The following is a 22,137-nucleotide window of genomic DNA, read 5'->3' on the forward strand; positions in this document are numbered from 1 at the left end:
CGATTCACTTGTTTTTTCAGGTCTTTGTTGTAAGCAGGACCACAGGAAGCATCTGACTACTCTGCCATCTTGGCCCTGCCTCTCTACTTCATTTTTTAAACAACAAATTACTTGCGTTACTTTCTGACTTTCACACTTAATTTTATTCTTTTATGATTTGAGTTCTCTCAATTAGGTCTAATGCCAGTTTTAATAGGAGCCTTAGCAGAAATGCCAGGAGTGGAAAATTCTTCATCAATAAATAACTGGCTTTACCGTACATGTTTTCCTATTTGGTTTCAATTAAAATAATTTTTGGTGCAGACTATTTTTAGATACCATTGCACATATTTGCTTCGGCAGATGACTTTGGTGAAAGCAACACATGCCTTTTAGATACCAACAACTTCTCTGCTGTTTCTTTCCCTAGATTTTAACATTTGAGACCAAGAACCCAACGGAATTAGCAGAACGCTTGCGCTCTGTTTGTGGGAATCAGAGCAATGCCTATGCCCGCTTGCTTGAATACCGCCTGAATGCCTTGCGAGGACTGTGGAATGCCCAGCGGCAGCTGGCCTTGGAAGAGCAGCATGAAAGGGAAAGTTCGGGTGACGAAGAGACTCTGGCTCTGCTCAAACGCCAGGGCTTGTTGCAGCAGCCTGAGCAAGCTCCCTTCACCTCAAGGATGGGGCTCTTGCTGGTCTTCCCTCTTATTCAGTCCCAGAGTAGAACAGACCCCTCTCTCTGTAACATAACTGCTGAGGTGCTATTGAACTGCCTTCGCGACTGCCAGCCCTTGAGCTTGACCAAGGAGCCTGCTGATTGTCTCAATGGAATTGAAACTTTGCTGTGCTCTTGGCTAGAGGAGACTTCTGACACTGGCCAACACATCCCATATAAGCAAAAGGAAAATGCTGCTGCTGCCCTGGTGGCTTTGGCATGTGCCAGGTAAGGACAATTGAATGTGCAGCTTGGTCACTTTGAGCCTGCTTCTGCTGCCTGGCTTGGGTGATTGAGTAAGAAGGCAGACATATTTGATGGAAATTTTAATGTTCTCAAGTCCTTTGTTTTCAATATTGAATGCCATAGTCCCTGACAGTGCCTAAGATGCTTTCACCCAAATTTGGTACCAGTGGCTATCTGGAACACAAATTCAAGGTTTCTGTTTCTGCTATGCCACAATAACAGCTTAAAATGGGAAATCAACCCTTGCCGTTATCTACTCAACCTTTAGATGATTGTTGTTTTAGATCACGTAGTTAGCAAGGATGTTATATCTGAATTTCTCCTGTGAGGATGGTCAGAAAGTTTGGAGGGTTTTTAATTTTTTTTTTTTTATGCTTCTCTGTAAGGAGCATGTCAGCAAGTTAGTGAGTTATTACTCACCTGGCCTCATTCACACAGACTTTGCCACTAATTTCTGGATCCTGATGCTTGCTTCCATCAATTCAAATGAAAGAGTTCTCTATGTATATTTAAGATTTAATAGTGTGCTGTCCTTCATGTGCAAGTTGATGTTATTGATCTACTGTCAATAAGAAATGTGCTTGGAGTTGCTTTTCCAGGAAAGTATATATGTAGTTTCGTGCCCAGTAACTTGTGTGATCACTGGCACGTATTCATGAGAGCTTTCCTCTAGTCTAGTTGTCTAGAGACCAGTTAGGACCATGGTCTAGAGACTAATTAGGACCATGGTCTAGAGACCAATTTGGACCATGGTCTAGAGACCAATTGGGACCATGGTCTGACCATGGTCACTAGTCTTTCCCTCGTTCCTCAGAATTTTTTCTTCGGATCTTCCCTTTTGGAGCAAAATGTGAGAAAGTTCTTCTTGGAGGATTATGAAGTTCTTAGCTACGAGGCTGCTTCCTCTGTTTTTCTCTTTATGGCTTCAAAGGTGACCTTCAAATGGTTGAATCTCAAGCTATTTTTAAGGCAAAATGGTACCAGTATTTACTGTCAGGTTCTTTGCCCTGAGCAAATTGTCATAACCTAGTTTTAAATCCCTGAAGACTATGGTTGATTGTGGAAATCCTGACATGAGCTTAATTCTGGAGACATTGTTGAGTGGTACTGAAATAGGTTTCCCTGTAGAGGCTTTATATGGAATTTGTTTTTTGTTTTCTTTTGTTTTTTACATATGCAAAAGACAGTCCTGAGCCCTGAAAAGATTTGTTATCAATGTAAACATTCTCTTTTGAGAAAATTTGCTTTTATATGGGTCTGTTTTCAGGGATTTAGGATGCTAGGAATAATCATCAACTCTGTAGTTTCAAACATTTAAAGTTACTGAACATTGGACCATAAAACTGACTGTTCAGTTATGTGCCTAAATTCACTCTATACCACAGGTAATTATTGAAATTGCTTCATGCATTTGAGATTCCAAATTCCATTCAGAAGTGTTGAAATACATGTTTTTATTTTCTTCTTCTTTTTTTTTTTTTTCTTTTTTAACATATTTCTATTCTATTGTGAATATTATCATCTTGTTTTGGACTTTATTTACTACAGAAATCACATATTTTTCAATGTTAGATGAGCCCTTTTAGTAAAGTTATTAGGATCAAATTATTGAAACTTGAGGTTGATGCTCTCAAAGACAACACAACTTTTCCCGCAAATTATTATGAAGATGGTTGCTCATTCATTCAACCAACTAATGTTTATTGAACATCTCTAATGTGCTAGGAACCTTGCTAGGTGTTAGGGATATACTGATTCGTGCCATAGTCTTTACCCTTATGGAGCTGACACTTGAATGGACTTGAGGTAATTAATTCTCACTTACCATGTGCAAGGCATTCTTCTGGGCAGTCGGGATACATCAGTGAGCAAGGCAGATGGTCCTGAAATTGCAGAGTTTACTTGAGAGTAAGAGACAGATACAAGCAACAAATACATGTGTAAGATAATCTTGGAGAGAGATAAGCACTATGAAGCAAACAAACCAGGAACTTTTGATAGACAATGATTAAATGGAGGAGGTGGGTTGGTGGTGGTGGTGGGGAACGATACCGTTACCTAGAGATATCAGGGAAGGCCTTACTGAAAAGTGATGTTTGAACTGAGTCCTGGATGACAAAAAAGAGCCAGCCTTAAAAAAAACAAAAACAGAGACCGACAGTTTGAGGCAAAGGGAGCAGCAAGTGGCAATGCTCTGGTATTCCTTCTGTGCTTGGGGTAGTTGAGGAACAACAGAACGGGTAGGGCAACTGGAACGTGATGAGTGACCAGAGAGGGAGGTAGGAAAGGAAGTCAGCAGGACCCAGATCAGGTAGGGCCTTACGAGCCATGGCAGGAGTTTAAATTTTGCTCTTAAAATGTGATTCACTCTCTCAGGTAATAATACGTTATAGTTGGCTAATGGTTTTAGACTTCTCAGTGTGTCCTTACCCCTTTATTTTAACCCGACTGTGCCCCAGGAGGGTATCCCTGTCGGACAGACAAAGAGGCAAACATCCATAGGAGTTAGATGACAGACAGAGCTTGTGCAACTGGTGAGTGGCAGAGCCAGGTTTCAGAGCCCATGTGTCCCGACTCCCAGCTTGTGCTTTCCTATCTGCCGCCTCCCTGCCTTATATAGTTCTTTGGTTTTTCTTCTCTGAACCTAAGAGAGAGTGAAAAGGGTAATTAAGAGGAGGACTTTAGGCTTACTTGGTCCAGTGTTAGGTATTCCATTTCTTTCGGGGTTTAGGCATATGATACCTAGTGATTAAAGCCTTGGCCAAGAGAATAAGGCAGCAATCCGAAGTCCGCCCATCTGACACAGGCAATCGTTTAGTTCAGGAAGTGTTCTTGTGGTGATTTATGCTTGGGATCTGGCCAGGTAAGCCTTGTGCATCTTAAAAGCACCTTCTTTTAGATCCTGCTAACCATAGTACAGACTTCCAGAGCCTTGAGCCTTGGGAAGCAAAAGGATATGGGTATAGTGGTGAGCCCTGCAGGTATTATAATCATGTGCTCACAGCAGAGGGATGCAGAAGGAGTACCTCCTGGCGCAAAGCATTAGCTGTTTAAATGTACTCCTTTGCGTGGTATTTAACGTGATGGAGTACAATCAGATGTTATGTGAAATCGATCAACTTAACAAATACATAAAAAAAAAAATCAAGCCTAGAAATACAGTTAGATTTTAAACATAACCTCACTGTATGAAATCTCTCCTCTAGACTGGAGGGTATCTTGATGATGAAAACAGTATCCAAACATAATAGTCACATGTTCTTTGTGCTTGAGCCTTATGTTTTCAACTTTTGTATTAGGGGAAAATGGTTTACCTTTACAAAGCAAGAAGAACATCATAAATGGCATGGTGCCACTCACATAATAACTTTTTGTATAAGCCAATGGTAATAGGTAAGAATCAAGTATATTTTGTACAGTGCATCTTCTGATTGGCAGAAGCACGTAGACAAATTTTAGATTGTTCCCATATAGTCAATAAAACTGACATTAATCACCTAAATCATTTGACTGTCAATGTTGATAATTTTCTATTCCCTCCTTTCGTTTTTAGGGGATCATTGAAAACTTTTGTTCATACAGTGCATCTATTACAGAAACAGACTGATCTAGGGTCCCTGCCTGTAGCTGATGTACTATATAGGTAAGTTGTCACTTAGGATCCCTAACCTTCTTCCAAACATGGCAGATTTGTGCCTAAAGGCTCTTTTAATAAGTAGATTCCTAAACTCTTATCACTTAATAGGGAAAAATGTAGTGATAAAATGTCTAGTTTATATTTTTAATAACTATGTTATAACATATAATATAATAGGACCAGGCAGTGTTTCATTCTGTCGTACACAGGGTTGCTATGAGTTGGAACTAACTTGACGGCACCTAACAACATGTTGTAATATATATAATAAGTACAAATTTTAGGTTTGTGTTATCTTTCCTTTTTTGAAAGTGTTCCTACAACTTGTTATTGTTCATTCTCTTTTATTTTTGTGTTTTTTAAAAATGCAATAGCTTGTAGTGAATTGAATGCTTATTGTAAAATTCAAGGTGATAATATATTGAGGTGTAAAGAAGAAAGTGAAAATCATTCATAATCTTACCACCAGAAATAATTATTCCTAATGTTTTGGGGTATGTGCTTCCTAATCCATTCATGTCACACACATGCTATATATATGTGTGTGTGTGTATATATATATGTATATATATGCATATATGTTCTAATATAATGATATGTTCCGATATATATGTTCCAATATAATTATATGTTGCAATATAATTATAAATCTGTAAATATGTATATTTATATTATATATAACATAAATATGTATTATCTATATGTTATATATAATTATAACTCTGTAAAAAATTTTTACATGGAATTATAATTGTATCATAACATTTCTATCAACAGTTTTGTAGTCTACTTTTTTCATTTAAAATATATTGTGAATATCTTTACAGATGAGTAATTTATATAAAACTATCTGAGTTTTCTGCTCTTTGAGGTGGTAGGTAGACTTTTATTTTCTTGCTGAAATGGATAGTCTCAGAGTCTTTGTGATTCTCCTTCTCCCCTTATAGGCTGTTGCTTTTGGAAGGGGGACCTGGATCACCTTCCTGCTTGCTTGGCGGCAAACACATAGTATCATGGGGGTATGAAGATATGTTGCCGGCGCCAGATAGCAACACTGGCTCCAGTTCTGAAAATAAAGGTAATGTGAGGGTTTTTTGTCCTGGGATTTATATTAAAATGTAAAAATAATGGCTTTAGATCATTGTGGTGAAGAATTTAGACATAACTCTGTGTGTTCCTTTTAATTAAAAGCTCATGATTCATATACAGTGTGTTCATTGTTGTGTTATCAGGAAAAGTATAAAAGTTGATACTCTGTGAGGTAAGAAAATAGATAGGTTTTACTATCGAAAGGAAAGGTATCATCCATACACTCCTGCCAAGGAGGCATGAATTGCTTAAATTGGTTTCTGGGCATTTGAGTTTGGTCATGGGAGCCTTAAATTGAAAGTTTTTGTCTGCTAATAAAAGTATCAGGTCTTGCTGCTTGATACAATTTCTTTTAGTAATTTATTGTGTGTATTTGTGAGGGCTTCAGTCCTAAAGGAAACTGGTGGTGCAGTGTTTAAGAGGTACGGCTGCTAACCAAAAGGTTGGCAGTTCGAATCCACCAGCCACTGCTTGGAAACTGTACGGTACTCTGTCTTAATAGGGTTGCTGTGAGTCGGAATCGACCTGATGGCAATGGGTTTTTTTTCAGTCCTAAAAGCAAAAAAATGAGAAGATTCAAGAGAATATGAATTCTTTCGTATCTCTTTTAAACACAGTGGGCCAGACTGAAATATTTTTACACAGTTTCACAGTACTTCAAGTCACTTTATTATACAGACATGTGTCGCTTAATGTCCACGATATGTTCTGTGAAATAGAATGTTACGTGATTTGGACATTGTGCAAACACCATATTATGGATGACGGTCCTTTTTGGCATTCGCTTCCAGAATAAGGAGGTTTCATTCGTATTAAAAATTTCTTGGGGCAAATAACCTCCCTCTACAATTGGTTTATCTAAGCTTTCAATAAATCCACCTGCTGCCTTTGCATCAACACGCACAGACTCACCACTCACTTTCACATTATGCAGCGAAAAACATTGTTTGAGGCACTTGAACCACCCAGAGCTAGCACTAAACTCGATCCCGTAGTGTGGTCCTGCTTTTTCTTTAGGCATCTCAAACAAGCTTTGTGCCTTAGCGATGATCGTCAGTGTGCTGAGAGGGATCTGCTTGTGTGTTTGGTCCTCAATCCATGTCATTAGAAATTTCTCCTTATCTGATACAGCCTTGTAGCTTTCAATGGAACCAGTCCTTTAACGGCTTGGAGAATTTTTTCTTTGTTTTTGAGAATCATCATGATTTTGAGGGTGACATGCCTAAAGCCACTATGTCCCATTCTCCCATGGGGATTTCTGAACTCTGTTGTAACCTTGTGGGACCACCGACATATATGTGGTTGGATGTTGCTCAAACAGATATTATGCGGTGCATGACTGTACTTATCTCAGTGAACATGGCAGAGACTCTCTTAATTGACCTCCACTTCGCTGACTTGGCAGGTGAATCAGGCCTTTCCAATTGCTTGGTGAAACATACATACCAATGCCAGGGCACACCAGACCTACGGGGCCAGGAGGCTCAACACATCTGTGCACTTCTGCTCCCACCCGCAGAGTTGCAGGCTTACCAAGAGTCTGCCTTACTCCAAAACCTGTTTATTATTGTCATTGGTGTTTGTTATTGTGATTATATCATTAAATATTACATAACTGATGAAATAGGAATGCAAAAAAAACCAGGAAATTGCCTCCATTAAAAAAGTCAAATGTTTTAGAAAGACTCAACAAAGACAAGTTGCGAAGAAAATTGATATTAATTGGATGTGTTATTGAGAGCCTATTCTGTCCTGTCCACCCCATTATTTCCCACCCTCCATGGGAGTGACCTTCCTGGGCAGCTGTAGGGGCATGCAGCTCAATCTAACAACAGGCTACCCTCGCACGTCTCATCCCAGGACCTGTGTATTTTCGCCGTTCGACATTTCTTCTAGACAGTCATGTGAGACTGGCAAGAGGAATTGGCAGGCCTTTGTGGAGATGATTTATTATCTTCATGACTCCACCAGAGTCATCAGGAGAAGCAGAAGTCTGCAGCCCCCAAGAAGTACTCAAATCTTACAGGCTCGAATTTACATTTTCATGCAAAACCAAAAACTTCTTTATTTTCTCTCTTTATTCTACTTAGTACCTCTCTTGGGGAAGTTTCTCACTGAAGACGAAGCTCAGCTGATTCATTTGTTTTTCACTCTTCTGTACCTTTGGTTTTGCTTCTCGACAGAGGATGCTTTTCTTATAATAATTTAAAGATAATCTTATTTAACTTTTAATATGGAAGCATTCAGCATGTATAGAAGTTGAGAGAATAGTCCTGGCTAGTCTGTTTAATCTAGCCCCTTCACTGCCACCCTTGGCCAGACCGACTCAAAAGGTCTTGGGCCTTCATCTAAACATTGGTGAATAAACGTATATTTATAAATTTTAGGTTAAAATAAATTAAGATAAAATAAAATGTTTAAGGTGTGAAATATTTAAAAAATTATTACCTACTTAATTTTTTTTTTCTGGAACCAATATTTACAGGTCCCAGTTGTCTCAGATTAGTAAACTGAATTTTTAAGATAACAGCATACCAAAAAAAAAAAAAAACCTGTTGCTATCGAGTCGATTCCAAATCATAGCGACCCTATGGGCAGAGTAGAACGGCCCCATAGGGTTTCCAAAGAGCGACTGGTGGATTCGAACTGCCAGCCTTTTGGTTAGCAGCCAAGCACTTAACTACTGCGCCACCAGGGCTCCAAGATAACAGCATACTCAGTATTAATTTGAGTGGTGTAACATTCTGTTTCCTCCAACAAATGTGACATTGCTTCAGGTGACAAACACCGCTAAACATTGTGAGTGGAATGTTAATGAAATTTAACACTCATAGTTTTACCTATGAGCTCTCTTTGAGGCAAATTCTTTAGAATATGGTTAGGAAACCATTTACTATCATATAGAGAGATACTGTTTATTTTAACTTGGGGAAGACTTAGCTAAGGGGAAAAGTAATCGCTTGTTTTAAATTTTTTCCCATACAAAAATTTGTACGTACATTGTTATGTGACCCTAATTGTTCTCCCCATACTGTGACAGCACACTCCTCCTTTCCACCCCCGATTCCCCATGTCCATTCAGCCAGCTCCTAACCTTTTCTGCCTTCCCATCTCACCTCCGGACAGAAGCTGCCCGTTTAGTTAATTGCTATTTATAAATAGAAGAGATATTATCCTTTTGTGCTAATGTTGCTCCAGAAACTAAAATTAGGATGTCTGTATGGAAAATCCATAGAAGCAGATTTTAGTCCAGTGTATATCATCAGTATATCAACATAATGTCATTCACCATTCATGGAACACTGACTGTTGTACCCAGCAGCGTCAGGTATATTGTCTATATTATCTCACGTAACCATCACAGTAACCCTTCAAGTATATGTTACTGTACTCATCTTACAGATGAAGAAACTGAAGCTCAGAGAGGTCCAAGGTCACCTAGTAAGTGCCCAAGGCAGTTGAAAGCTCATGCCTTCCCTACTACACCATCATTGATAAAAGTATCATGCACTTTATCATTTCCAGTTAGAATGAGGGATGCTTAAAATTGACTCAGTATTTTTCTTTTCAAAAAAAAAGAAAGAAAAAATGTTTGGCAGGCTGAACCATGTTCTCCCACTAATAACTGTTTCTTACCTCCTTGCCTGATCCTGGTCCTTGATCCCACATGCATTTTGAATGTTTGATTTTGGGGTTTATGAGCCATCTTCCCTGGAAGTCACATTGAAGCTCTTATTTTAGAAGTGGGAGATTATCTTTCACTCAACTCCTGTCTCAGTCATCTGGTGCTGCTCCAACAGAAATACTGCAAGTGGATGGTTTTAGCAAAGAGAAGTTTATTCTCTCACAGTCCAGTAGGCTACAAGTCCAAATTCAGGGCTTCAGCTCCAGGGGAACGCTTTCACCATCGGCTCTGGAGGAAGGTCCATGTCATCAGTCTTCCCTTGGTCTGGGAGCTGACAGGAAGGACGTGCTCTGCTCCCGGCACTGCTTTCTTGGTGGTACGAGGTTTTCATGTGTCTCTGCTCGCTTCTCTCTTTTCTATCTCAAAAGAGATTGCATTAAGACACTAAGCTTGTCAGCCTCATCAGTATAACCTCATCACAGTGATAGAATTTATAACACATGAGGAGATCCCATATAATCTCATCTTAGTGGTAGAGTTCACAACACATAAGAAAATCACATCAGATAACACAATCATACAATACTGGGAATCATGACCTAGCCAAGTTTTTACCCACATTTTTTGGGGGACACAATTCAATCCATGACAACCTCCTAAAGCCTTTTTCAGCAGACAAAGCATGCTTGCAGCTTCATTAGGAAAAACCTATATAATTTACCTGTGAAAATCACTTTCAGATGCTGACCTGGGACGCTGTCTCACAGCGGATGGCCTTTACCTGTATACGACTAACTCAGTTGGAAGAGGAGTAAGCAAACTGGGCTCTGGATTACATGGTACTCTCAGGTCAGTTGCGTGGAACTTGCTGAATGATTTGGCTGAAACATTTTCTCTTTATGTTAGTCTTTGTGAAGAAAACACCTGGGGGTGCGTACTGACTCCCCATAGGTTAGTAACTAATAATAAGTCTAAATTAAATCACACAAATCCGTTCCTTTTCTTTTATTGCCACCTTCCACCTTCCTCATGTTCTCTTCATGCATTTTAGCTTTGTCTGGACTCTGACAGCATTTGGTAGCGCTACGATCGCTGTTTCTAACCAGGAATTGCTTTATGATCAGAATTTCTATAACAGTATCAGTGACTTCTCCAGGTTGATAAATGGAAAATTTTCTGATTAAATCTTTTTGTACTTGGATTTGACATTGGATTAGCAGTGATTTTCAATTGGGATATAAGATCTATGAATTGCTTCGAAAAGAAACCACGGTGTGAGATCCTGGTATATATTTCGTTAGGCCTTTCCCCCAACCTTTTCTTCTCTCTAATTAGTTGTAGAAACTTTGTATTTGCCATAGTGTGTCGGCCCCAATGTTGACGTGATATGCTCACTGTCCTTCAGATGTTTTGCATCCTGTGGTCATTTTTTCCGATGAGGTAGAAAATGTTGCCTGTGTCTGGTTCCGAGAAAGCGCTGTGACTCAGCCTGTGCCGCTGTCTCTCGTGCAGAGGTTTCGTGTACTGCCGCAACGAGGAGCTGGAGCCGGGATGGGTTGCTTTTGGCAGCAGCAGTCTTCTCCACAGGCCTGTGTCTTTTGATAATAAGCCTCACTCCCTTTTCCAGGTCATCGACCAGAATACTCTTCAGGTAAACAGACAACAAAGGCGTTGTCTTGCATATTTTGTATACATGAGGGAAGTCTCTGAAATCATCAGAAGCAATAATAATACAGTTGATATATTTTTCCTGCCAGAGTGGCATCCTTCTAACTTTCAGAGTTTCAGTGTTCTGTTTTTCTCTAGTGTCTTGAGTGACACCCGCCCCCGCCACCCCATGAATATGCTGTCTAAGAGTTACTAAGGCCAACAACAAACCTTTTTTTTTTTTTATTATGGGAAAAAAAACGAAAACTTTAGAGAATCAAAGATGGTATAAATACTAGCTTTTTTTTGTTTTTTCCTTTTTTACCAGATCTCTTTTGGGATGGCGTCATTTCCCTATTCAATTTGTTCTAAATAGCCTTTCAGTGGGAAAGGGAGCTTTGAAATGAGTTTAGAATAAAATAATTGTGTGTTAGGGATTAAGAGCTTATCTTTAGTGCTGTGTATCACAGCACTTGCTACATTATACTGAAAAATTACCTGTTCGTGTGTCTGGCTGCCCTACCAGATCCTATAGATCTTCTAGGACTAGATTCTGTCTTACTTATCTTTATATCCCTGGCACAGAATAGCTAATGGATAATAATAACAATGACAGTAACTACCGTTATCAGTGTCTCTCCCTGTGCCGGACCCCAACCTAGACAACTTACATATACTTCCTTTCCCTACCCGTGAGGTGTAACTGTGGTGGGCTCATCTTACAGATAAGGCAACTGAGGCTAGGCACATTGTAAGTACTCCATAAGTGTTTATCGTTGAATAGATGAATGCAGCTCAGAGAGGTTAAGTAACTTGCCCAAGCCCACACAGCCAGTAACCACATTACCAGAACTTGAGCCCATGGTTCTTAGCTCTAGAGATTGAGTTCTTTAAGTTATAACTTTATGCCTTTCAACCAAAGTTGAACTGAATGGTTAGCGTTACCATCTGTGGAGTGAGAACCCTGAGAGTACTCATATCCAGAAAATAAATGGGAGGTTTTGTCTCTTTTTGTCCATCACTCAACTATGCCTTGCGTGGAGAACAGACACTGAGTATTATTCATCATTGTATCTCCAGAGCTCATAATAGATGTTCAATGATTACTGAATGAGCGAAATGAAGGAATTAAAGAATTGATGCCCAATTGACTTCATATCTTGTTACTAAAGCAAACCGATGAGATATGTCTCATATTTTTTTGAAAAAGAACTTATAAGCCTAGAAGTTAAACAGATGTCAAATTTCATAACATGGTTTACATTTGAAACAATGGGTTTACGTTAGTTTCCTCTATGTTGTTACAAAAAATTTGACGTTGTCCAAGAAAGCAGCACTGTAGGTCACTATCTAGATGTGTGCCTTGGAAGCAGTTTGGGGCTAACTTAGGCCAACCAGTTAGCTGTCAACTTGGTAGATTTCCTGGCACGACAAGTTCAAAGTGTGATTACAGCAAAACAAGTCTGGGTAGAAGTTCATCTGGAATGAGTTGAGGGGTCAAAAGTAATCTTACGAAAACTTCTGACTCATCAAAAGAGTTGGAGTAACTGAAGAGAGTTCTTACTCTTGCCTGAGGGCATCTGACCTTCTCTAATTACTTTTATCCTGGGTTTTCAACTTCTTCTCCTACTCCTGGATTTTTTAAAAAACGTAGTCAGCTATTTTCTTCATTCTCATTTTACCTTATTTTAAGTGCTGATCTCTGGCAGTAAAAATTAGTATGTAACCACACATTTAATGTGAAACAATGCAAAACAAATTCATTACGCTGAAAATGAAGGATGTTTAGTATTAGAAACACATGCCTTCATGTCTAATATAGGGAATTGGTGTTTGTCTTCTCCTCCCTGATGGACTTGGTGAATTTCAATGAGCCTTCATGTGCCAAGTTAGGATATTTCATATGCCTTCATTTCTTTCTGACTTCTTTTTCCTCCTCCTTCTCCCTCTTTTCTTCTTTCCCTCTTGCCTGCCTTCTGCCCTCTCTTTTTTACTTCCTTCCATATTTCTTTCTTTCTCTTTTTTTTTTGCAGGCAAACTTCTACCTTTTACTCCATTTTCAGAAATAAGGATACATGTTCAGTGGAGTTAAGTTTTCCATATTTCTTAAACAACTTTGAGTTAGGTCTGAATTAGGTGCTGGTGATATAAAGATGAATAAGATAATAGCTCCTATCTCTTAAGTATAATTAATAGTCTTAAATTTTATTTACTAAGGAAATTTCAGGAAGTATTATTTCTCGAAAACTTTGTGTTTTAGTATAAAACACGTACAGCAGATTCAAAGTGTTAAGTAAATATTTTTTCCTATTAAAATATAATTTGAGTTAATCTCAAGAATCCTTTTATCTACTTCAGGGCTATTCATATTTATTTTATTGCCCATTATATGAGCTTTTATATTCTTATTAAGTAATTTCCACATATTATTCTTGGAGATAAATATTAGTTTTATTTTAACCGGGAAGCCTAGTGAATTCTCATCTTGGGATTTAATACCATCGATGATGAGCTGATGGACTTCATCAGAATTTCACTGTTACACTAATGAAGTTTTTCTCCCTTTTACATCCAGGTGTGTCAGATGGTGCCAATGCCAGCCAATCACCTCCCTGTTGGCAGCACTATGAGCACTGTGCATCTTTCTTCAGATGGCACTTACTTCTATTGGATCTGGTCTCCTGCCAGTCTGAATGAGAAAACACCTAAGGGACATTCTGTCTTCATGGACATTTTTGAACTTGTGGTAGGTTTATCTTTCTCATTTTATGTCTCTGCAGAAATGTTTGTTTGCTTTCTCTTTATATTGGTATACAAAGGACCTAAGAATTTTGCAGTATGTGTTCAGTGTTTCCTCATTAAAACTGACCTTTCTCTTGGATGTCTTGGAATGTTTGTTTGTTTATTTGTTTGGAACTGTGTGACACAAGCTTTCTGAAGGTTAATGTGTAGTGAGTGGGGTATTTAAGTAGAATTGCTCATGGGGCAATTGGAGATGTGGGATTAAACTGCAGCAACAAGAATGGATCTGTAGATAGAAGTTGGGAGTCTCTGAGAGAGGTGACAGTTAATATTGTTAGAGATCATTCATTCATTAGATATTAGCTGAAAGTCTACTGTGTGTTAGCAGTTCTAGGTGTAGCAAATATAGTGATGAACTAGGTGGGCAGGGTCCTTGCTCAAATGGAGCTTATATTCTACCTGGTGGCTGGGTTGGGGTGATGGTGTTAGAGAGACAAAAAAAAATTAACCATAAAGAAGTGAACAAATAAGTGGACAAGGTAATTTTACATAGCAAAGGAAAAGTAGTAGTTAACCAGATGAAGGAGTTGAAGAATAGGGAAGGAAGAACATTCTAGGAAGCAGGGGTCACAAGTGCAAAGGCTTTGTGGCAGGAGTGAGCATGTGTGTTTCAGGAAATAAAAGAGAGCCCAGCTCAGAAAAATACTATCACCCGTAAGTACTGTGTTCCTTTAAAAAAAATCATCTATATGTTGAAGAGATTATATTTCAATTGGACATACAGTAAAACCTGCAAAAACTGGAGCCTATGTAAGGCAGAAACCTGCCAGAGAAGGAAAACACAAATATTTCGTGCTAATAGCGATAGAAAAACGATAAGACTGCACCACGCGAAACCCGGAAAAACTAGGCAGTCCCTTCGAGTTCTGGCACTCAGAGGTTTCATTATATTAGCAAGTGAAAGTAAACCAGTTCTGATTCAGAATGTGCAAGCTAGCGATATGTTACAACAGAATTCAATAAAAGCCACCTAAGTGAAGTCCTTGGTGGTGATGAAATAATAGTTCTGTATCTTGTTTGTGGTGGTGGTCATACAAAAGTATATTTGAGATAAAATTTTATAAAACTACACACACACACAAATGAGTACATGTAAAAATTAGTGAAATCTAAATAAAGCCAGTAATCTAGTTAATAGTATTATACTAATACCAGTTTCCTGGTTTTGATGTTGTACTCTAGTCATGAAAGCTGTTACCATTAAGGAAAGTTGGGTGAAGAGTTCAAGGGAATCTCTGTACTATTTTTGGAATGGACTGTGAGTCTATAATTTCTTCTAAATACAAAGTTTTTGAAAATTAAAAAAACAAAAACAAAAACACCATGTATGTGAGACCAAACAATTACTTTAAAGCAAAGATGAGAATGTAAGGGAGTAGGGAAGCTAGATTAAGGGAAACAGAATAACCAGATGGAAATGATGAGACTGTTCACACATTATGAAGAATGTAACCAATGTTGCCGAACAACTTATATAGAAATTGTTGAATGGGAACCTAAACTACTGTGTAAACCTTCACTGAAAACACACTAAAGTATTACTTAAAAAAAAAAAAGGGCCCAAGTATCTGGAATGCAGAGAGAAGGAGGGCTTTGGGTGAGAAGAGACTGGGAGTTGAGGCAGGGCATAAACCTGCACTGCCCCAGGCCTTTCAATTTAAATGTAAATTAAATAAAATTAAAAATTCATTTCTTCAGTTGCACTAGCCACATTGCCAGTACTCAGTAGCCACTTGTGGCTGGGAACATTTCCGTCATTGCAGAAAGTTCTGTTAGACAGTGATGGTCTAGATAAGTATTTATAGGAACTTGTAAAGAAGAAAATTGCCCCCAAACAGGTCTGTGACAGAATTTTTTTTTTCATGATATAATTTTTACAGCCTCCTTCTGGGAAGAAATTAGCATTCCTGAAAAAACAACAACAACAAAAAAAAAAAACACTGAAGGGATTTTCTGATAAATTTTAATGGAAAAAACTTTTTCTGGGAAACCAGTCATCCATCCTACCAGCTCTCTGTCAGTCAGGAGTCTACTAACCTTTAACCATGCGTTCTTTTGTTTTTCTGTCTAGTCTAACCGTGATTCTCTACCCATTATCTTTTCTTATAAAATGTCACTGCCAGAGTGAATCTTTGAATTGGTCTGCTAGAGATTGTACTACTTGAACCTGTGTTCATAAATCAATTTTCTGAAAAGCTTTTTTTGTTGATTTATTTTTAAACAGAGTTACTGGCTGTTTAAAGAATTTAGGTGCCTATCCTAAGAATAAGGAGCCCTGGTGGCACAATCATTAAATGCTAGGCTGCTAACCGAAAGGTTGACTGTTGGAACCCACCCAGCAGCTTTGCGAGAGAAAGACCTGGCTATCTACTCCCATAAAGCTTAGCCTAGAAAACCCTATGGGGCAATTCTACTGTGTGACATAGGGTCACTGTGAGTCAAAATTGACTCCACAGCACCTAACAACATCAACACCCTAAGAATAATGGGAAAACATTGAAGAATTCCCCCTTTCCTTGATATGCTTTTATTAAATTAAAAGAAAATTTGTATCAAAGAAACACATGCACGTGGTTTAAAACATCAAGTAGCACATACGTGTTCATAATGAAAACCTTGAGTCCCGTGTCCCATCCTTCCATCTCCTGGCATGCTCCTTATAGGAAGTTGCTTTAATAGTTTCAGCTTTTGGCTCTTCTGCTGTTTACCTTCATAACTCTCAATAAAATGCTTAGGTTGCTGTTTCTTCATTTATGAACTCTAAAATATTGTCTGTTGATTTTTTTGCTGTAATAGATGAGAATTTGGATCAACTCCCCCTTTCTTTCCTTCTTCCTCCTAATGTTTTTGTGGTGTTGATTTTTGTTCTTCTTTTGGTTGTCTTTGTGACTTATAGTTAAACCTTTATTTCTTGTTCATCAACACTAGGCAGGCTCTCTTGCCCCCCTTTTTTATAAGATAGAGATAGTAATGTCCCTTCCTATCCTTCACCGTGAAGAAAGCTAAAACTAAAAGTGTATGTTCAGGGGAATACCAAGAGGAGAGAGATGATCTGCCCACGCAAAACCTTGGAGAGTCTTAGGAATTGGTGGCATCAGGTACGGTAGAGAGCCATTGTGAGACAGGGTTGGCTATTGAAAGTTAGTATAAAGAACAGTCACCACTACCCGTCCTGGCGCACATAATACTTGAAGTCAGATACTGGCTGCCCAGGCAAAAGACTAGACATTTATTTTCTGTAGAAACTGAATGACCCTGGTGGCCTCTACATACCTGATGTTTGTGGTTCATCTAAGGAAAGGAAAGGTTTGCTCCCTGGTCAGTCACCTGCAAGTGGAGTCTCCAGTAACAACCCTCAACTACGTCCACAGAATTCCTGATTAATGCTGAACTGGTGGGAAAAAAAAAAAAAAGAGCAGACCAAAAAAAAAAGAAAGAAATCCCGCAAACTTTGGAGGGGTATGTGTGTATGTGCGTACGTGCGTACGTGCGTGCGTGTGTGTGTGTGTGTGTGTGTGTGTGTGTGTGTGTGAGGAGAAAGGAATAGATAAAAAAAGATTGGCAAAATAGTGATAATTGTCGAAACTAGGTGATGGGTATGTAGGGATCTCATTATACTATTCTCTCTCTCTTTTTTTTTTTTTATTGTACTTCAGGTGAAGGCTTACAGAACAAATAGTTTTCATGAAACAGTAGTACACATATTGTTTTATGACATTGGTTAACAACCCCACAACATGTCAACCCTCTAACTTCTCAACCTTTTTTTTTGGTGAAAATACTCTCTCTCTTTTTTTAACGTACGTTTTAAAATTTCGCAAATAAAAAGTTTTAAAAATCAAAAAAAAAAAAAAAAAAAAAGGACAGACAACCAAGGATCCCTAGAGAAATTGGAAAGCCTCCAATATTTTCAAATTCTTTTTCTAATCTAAAATTAAGAAAAAGAAATCAGAAGAAGCAGTTAGTAAAAGGAACAGAATAAAACTTCACAAACATTAATTATCTGTGAGATAGAAGATATTGCATTTATAAAACAGAACAGGAGGGTATCATGAGAAAGGAACAGTCAGAATGAGAAAGAGCTCCTGGAAATAAAACTACGATGGTCAAATTTTTTAAAAAGTCATTACAAGGGTTGAAAGATAAAAAGAAATCTCTCAGAAAGTAGGACAAATAGATAAAGAACAGTAAACATGAGAGAAAACATAAAAGATGTAGAGGAATAATCTATCTAAAGTCTTACTATTAGGAATTCCAAAAAAAGAATAGCGAAAATAAAGAGAATGGCATGATCAAAGAAATAATAGGAGAAAATTTTCAGACCAAAGGTTATTGGGCTCACCAGGTATCCGGCACAATGAAATGAAAAACGTCCACACCAAGATACATCATCATGAAATTTCAAATAACCAGGGATACAGAGAAGGTTCTAAAACTTCCAGAAAGAAAAACAATCATATACAAATGTTGAGGAATTAGAAAAGCACCAGAGTTTTCAGTATCAACACTGGATACAAAAATGGAACAGTACTTTCAAAATTCTAAGAGATATTGATTTCCAACTTAGAAATCAGTATTCAATGAAAGTATCAATCAACTGTAAAGACAACATAAAGATATTTTCAGATACAGAGTTATACAATCAAAAGCCCATACCTGCTGTGGAGAAAGTAGAACAACTAAAATTAGCCTCTGCCAGCAGCATGAAATAAAGATTGGAAAGGGAGGAGCCTGCTCTAGGTTAAAAGAACAACTTTTGAATCATTTTTTGGAGTCTGATTCAAGTAAACCAACTGTAAAAGAACTTTTGGGAGAGAATTGGAAATTTGAATGTAAAACGATATTAGATGAAACCAAAGGGTTATTGTTAATTTATCTTTTAAATATGATAGTGGCACTGTGGTTATGTAAGAAAATGTCCATATTTTTAGAAATGTTTAATGAAGTAAGTAGGAGTGGAATTAATGATGTTTAGAATATGCTTTAAAATACTCGAGCCAAAAAAGAAGGGGATAGGTGAAGCAAGTATGGCAGTATCTGGATAATTGTTGAATCTGGATGATGGGTATAGGAAGGTTCATTATACTATTCTCTGTTTTTGTATATGCTTGAAATTTTTCATCATTTTTTTTTTTTTTCAAAATCATCACAGGCCACTAATTTAGCAGCTTCTAAAATGCTAACTTGGGAAGCTTAACACAGATACTAATTCACTGCCTATGGTACTTCTACAGAATGGACCACTATGTAGCCGTTCAAAAGTATGAGGCAGATTTGCATATATTGAAGTAGATTGATTTCCAAATTTTATTGTTAATACAAAAAACTAGGTTTAGAATATTGTGTGTATTCACTACCAGCTGAGTAATAAAAGCTGGGAGCAGAGGGCATGCCTTCCAAAATTGTTCTCCTGTGTTAACAACTTTCCACTCTCAATGGATTATTCACAACAGCATACAAATATATTATACATAGTGTATCCCATCTTGAAAAAACAAACAACTCCCTTGACCATAGTCCCCTCCAGCTACAGCCCTATTTCTTTGTTCCTCTTTAGAGCAAAACTCTTGAAAGAGATTATTCTTACTGTCTTTATGTCCTGTCCTTTTGCTGTGTGGAGAATAAACCATGGGGGTGCAAAGGTGGAAGGAGGGAGAGACCAGACAGCAGCCTTGAGATGATGGTGGCTTAGACCAGGATGGTAAAACTGGGAGCTAGGAGGGAAGCCCCTCGTCACTACTAATTCTGTGCTGCTTCTTCCTCTTCTCCTTTCTAAATCAGTAGCTTTTTAACTCCCAATAGCTTCTTTGCTGAAGTCCATTTCCAGCAGATTTGCCACTTGTGCACCAAACCTCAGACCGTCTTGCTTCTCACAACTGCTTTATCAGTTTTTATTTTCAGTATTTTTAAAGTATTTGGACACAATAATATAGTTTCTGTTCTTTTTTTTTTAAAAGTTATCCCTTGATTTTCTCATAGCACCGGATTGGGTAATGCTTTTGAATGCCAAGCTTAAAGTGATTGATTTTTATCTTGGCTGCCTTCGAAGGGTTATATTTAGAGTTGTGTGACGTAAATAGAGCTATGCTTGCTAAAGATTAACCTAGCAGGAGAACGGGGTAAAACGATGTGGTAAGAGGTGGATGTTGAATTTTAGGCGACAGTTGGATATTCAGGCAGAAATGTGGGGTGTAAGGCGGCAGTTAGAAAACTAGGACTAGATCTTCATAGCAAGGATGGTCTATAGATAGAAATTTGAGATTTGCCACGAGGAGGTGATAGTTGAATTTGAGGGAGGTTATTGATTCGTTTATTCGGGGAGACATCGACTATTTATTGAATGCCTATTAAGTGCTGGGAACGTTTTGGTGAACAAGGCAGGCAAGATTCCTGCTCTCAGGGAGCTGACATTTGATTCAGGTGGGAGGAGATAGAGACGCAAACAATAATGGAATTAATGAGTAAGATCATTTCAGAGAGTAAGTGCTGTGCAGATAACAAAATGGTGATATGACTCGGGTGGGGAGGGGTCGTCTTTAGAATGGTAATTAGGGAAGGCCCCTTTGAGTGGGTGACATTCTGCCTGAGTCCTGAATGATGGGACAGAGTGTTCCAGCAGATGGCCTAGACACTAGAGACTGGGTCTGAATCCTGGGAATGCTGTCACTTAGCAGGTGGAGATGCGGAACCAGCAAAGAAGAGAGAAAGCAGTAGGGCAGGGACTGTGTTGGCTTCGCTCACTAGTACAGACCTTACATTAAAAACATATGAACCAGGATTGTGTGTTACCACCAAGAATCCCAACAAGTCTGGCAACCATGGCACAGCATCCAAGGAAGCCTGGGAAGCGGTGAATGGTTTGGGTTTTAGGTTTCTGGTGGATCATCAAGAATGTCTGCTCATTAGAGAGTGCTGAGTGCAGAGACCAAACCGCGCAGGGTTAAGATGCAGGGGGTGAGGACATAGAAACAGCACTTTTGGGCTCTCTAAGAAATCCTTTCACTTATCGTTCGTGAATGTGTCATAAGAGACTCCCCACCCCCATATGCATAGCCGCCTATGGGAAGCTTTCCTGGCTGTGCTCCTGAATTTACTTGCTTTCTCTTGCCTCTTGCCTGTTACCAACCTGTCACTTTGGACTCCTTCTTTGCTTTCTAGTTGCTCCCTTAGACTTGCAGCTTTGCACTCCTACTCTCATATCTCCACACCCCACAGCTGCAGGCCTGCCCTTCCTCCCTCCACTGGGACCAGTTGCTGAGACTCCAGCCTGATCTGGGAGTCCAATCTCTGGAAGGGGGCCAGGGACTCCAGAGGCTGCATGAGATATAGTCGAGACATTGGATGGCAAATGGAAGTGGGGAAAAAATGGATCGTATTTTGATGGGCCAGCAGGATTTTGTTTAAGATCTTGGAGACCTGTGAGTACTTGAAACCAAAGGACAGGAAGGAAGTAGAGAGGGAGACATTGATGATGGAGGGGCAGAGGGAGCAGTTAGAGAGGAAGCAGAAGAACGTGGGATCAGAGGCAGAAGTGGAAGAGTTAACCTTAAATAGTACAAGCTGAAACGCTTCTTCCTCTGAAATAAGAGGACAGGAAGAACAAATGAGGCTGAATACAAAGATTCTTGAGCTGGAAGAGAGATGATTGGGAGAAGCTTATGGTGAGTGAAAGCAAGGTGATCTGCTTGAAGTCACGCTCAAAATTGGTGAAGGAGTTTTGGAATCACTGCTCTAGAGGTTTTGTTGGGGAATAATCAAGTGATAAAAGAATTGCCAAGCATCAGCAAGGATCCAGGTGAAGTCGGCATGTGTTTTTAGCAGGCAAAGTCTGCCCTTCTCCACAATTGCTCTGCCAGTACCCACGTAGCTTCTGTTAATGTTAATTGTTGTTAATATTGGAGCCGCAGTGGTTAAAGAGTTTGACTGCTAACCAAAAGGTCAGCAGTTTGAATCCACCAGCTGCTCCTTGGAAACCCTGTGGGGCAGTTCTACCCTGTCCTGTACGGTTGCTCTGAGTCAAAATCCACGTGACGGCAACGGGTTTTTTTTTTTTATTGTTGATATAGAGTTTGTATTTTAGCCACTAATTCTATTTCAAGAAGATATTATCCTCGTAGTTGTACTTAATAGTAAGTCGAAAACGGATTGATCTGTTTTCCTCTCATCTTACTTGTATCTGTCAGAGGTTTGCAATTAGTGCTGCCTGTGGCACTCAGTATAAGAGATTTTAATGAACAACTTTTTGTAGAACTTATTAAACTTGGTTCATTACATTTAGAATTTGGGCTATTATGAAAAAGTAAAACACTCAAACTTAGTTTACTCTTTGTTTTCTTTGCAATAGTTTCTAGAGAGCACTTAAGTTTTTTTTTTTTTTTTTTTGTACTTCAGG

General features: G+C 38.7%; 1 protein-coding gene across 1 annotated transcript in view; it reads left to right on the top strand.

The window, feature by feature from the left end:
• Positions 1-537: 537 nt before the first annotated feature.
• HECTD4 (HECT domain E3 ubiquitin protein ligase 4) overlaps positions 538-22,137 on the top strand; it is a 119,705-nt gene continuing 98,105 nt past the window's right edge. The window contains exons 1-6 of the mRNA XM_023733791.1: positions 538-927; positions 4,499-4,588; positions 5,530-5,660; positions 10,037-10,145; positions 10,809-10,947; positions 13,519-13,689. Of these exons, the coding sequence (XP_023589559.1) occupies positions 665-927; positions 4,499-4,588; positions 5,530-5,660; positions 10,037-10,145; positions 10,809-10,947; positions 13,519-13,689 (903 nt within the window). The 5' untranslated portion in view covers positions 538-664. The remainder of the gene's footprint in view (positions 928-4,498; positions 4,589-5,529; positions 5,661-10,036; positions 10,146-10,808; positions 10,948-13,518; positions 13,690-22,137) is intronic.

Source organism: Trichechus manatus, unplaced genomic scaffold (genome assembly GCF_000243295.1).
Source record: "Trichechus manatus latirostris isolate Lorelei unplaced genomic scaffold, TriManLat1.0 scaffold00061, whole genome shotgun sequence".
Taxonomy (NCBI): domain Eukaryota; kingdom Metazoa; phylum Chordata; class Mammalia; order Sirenia; family Trichechidae; genus Trichechus; species Trichechus manatus.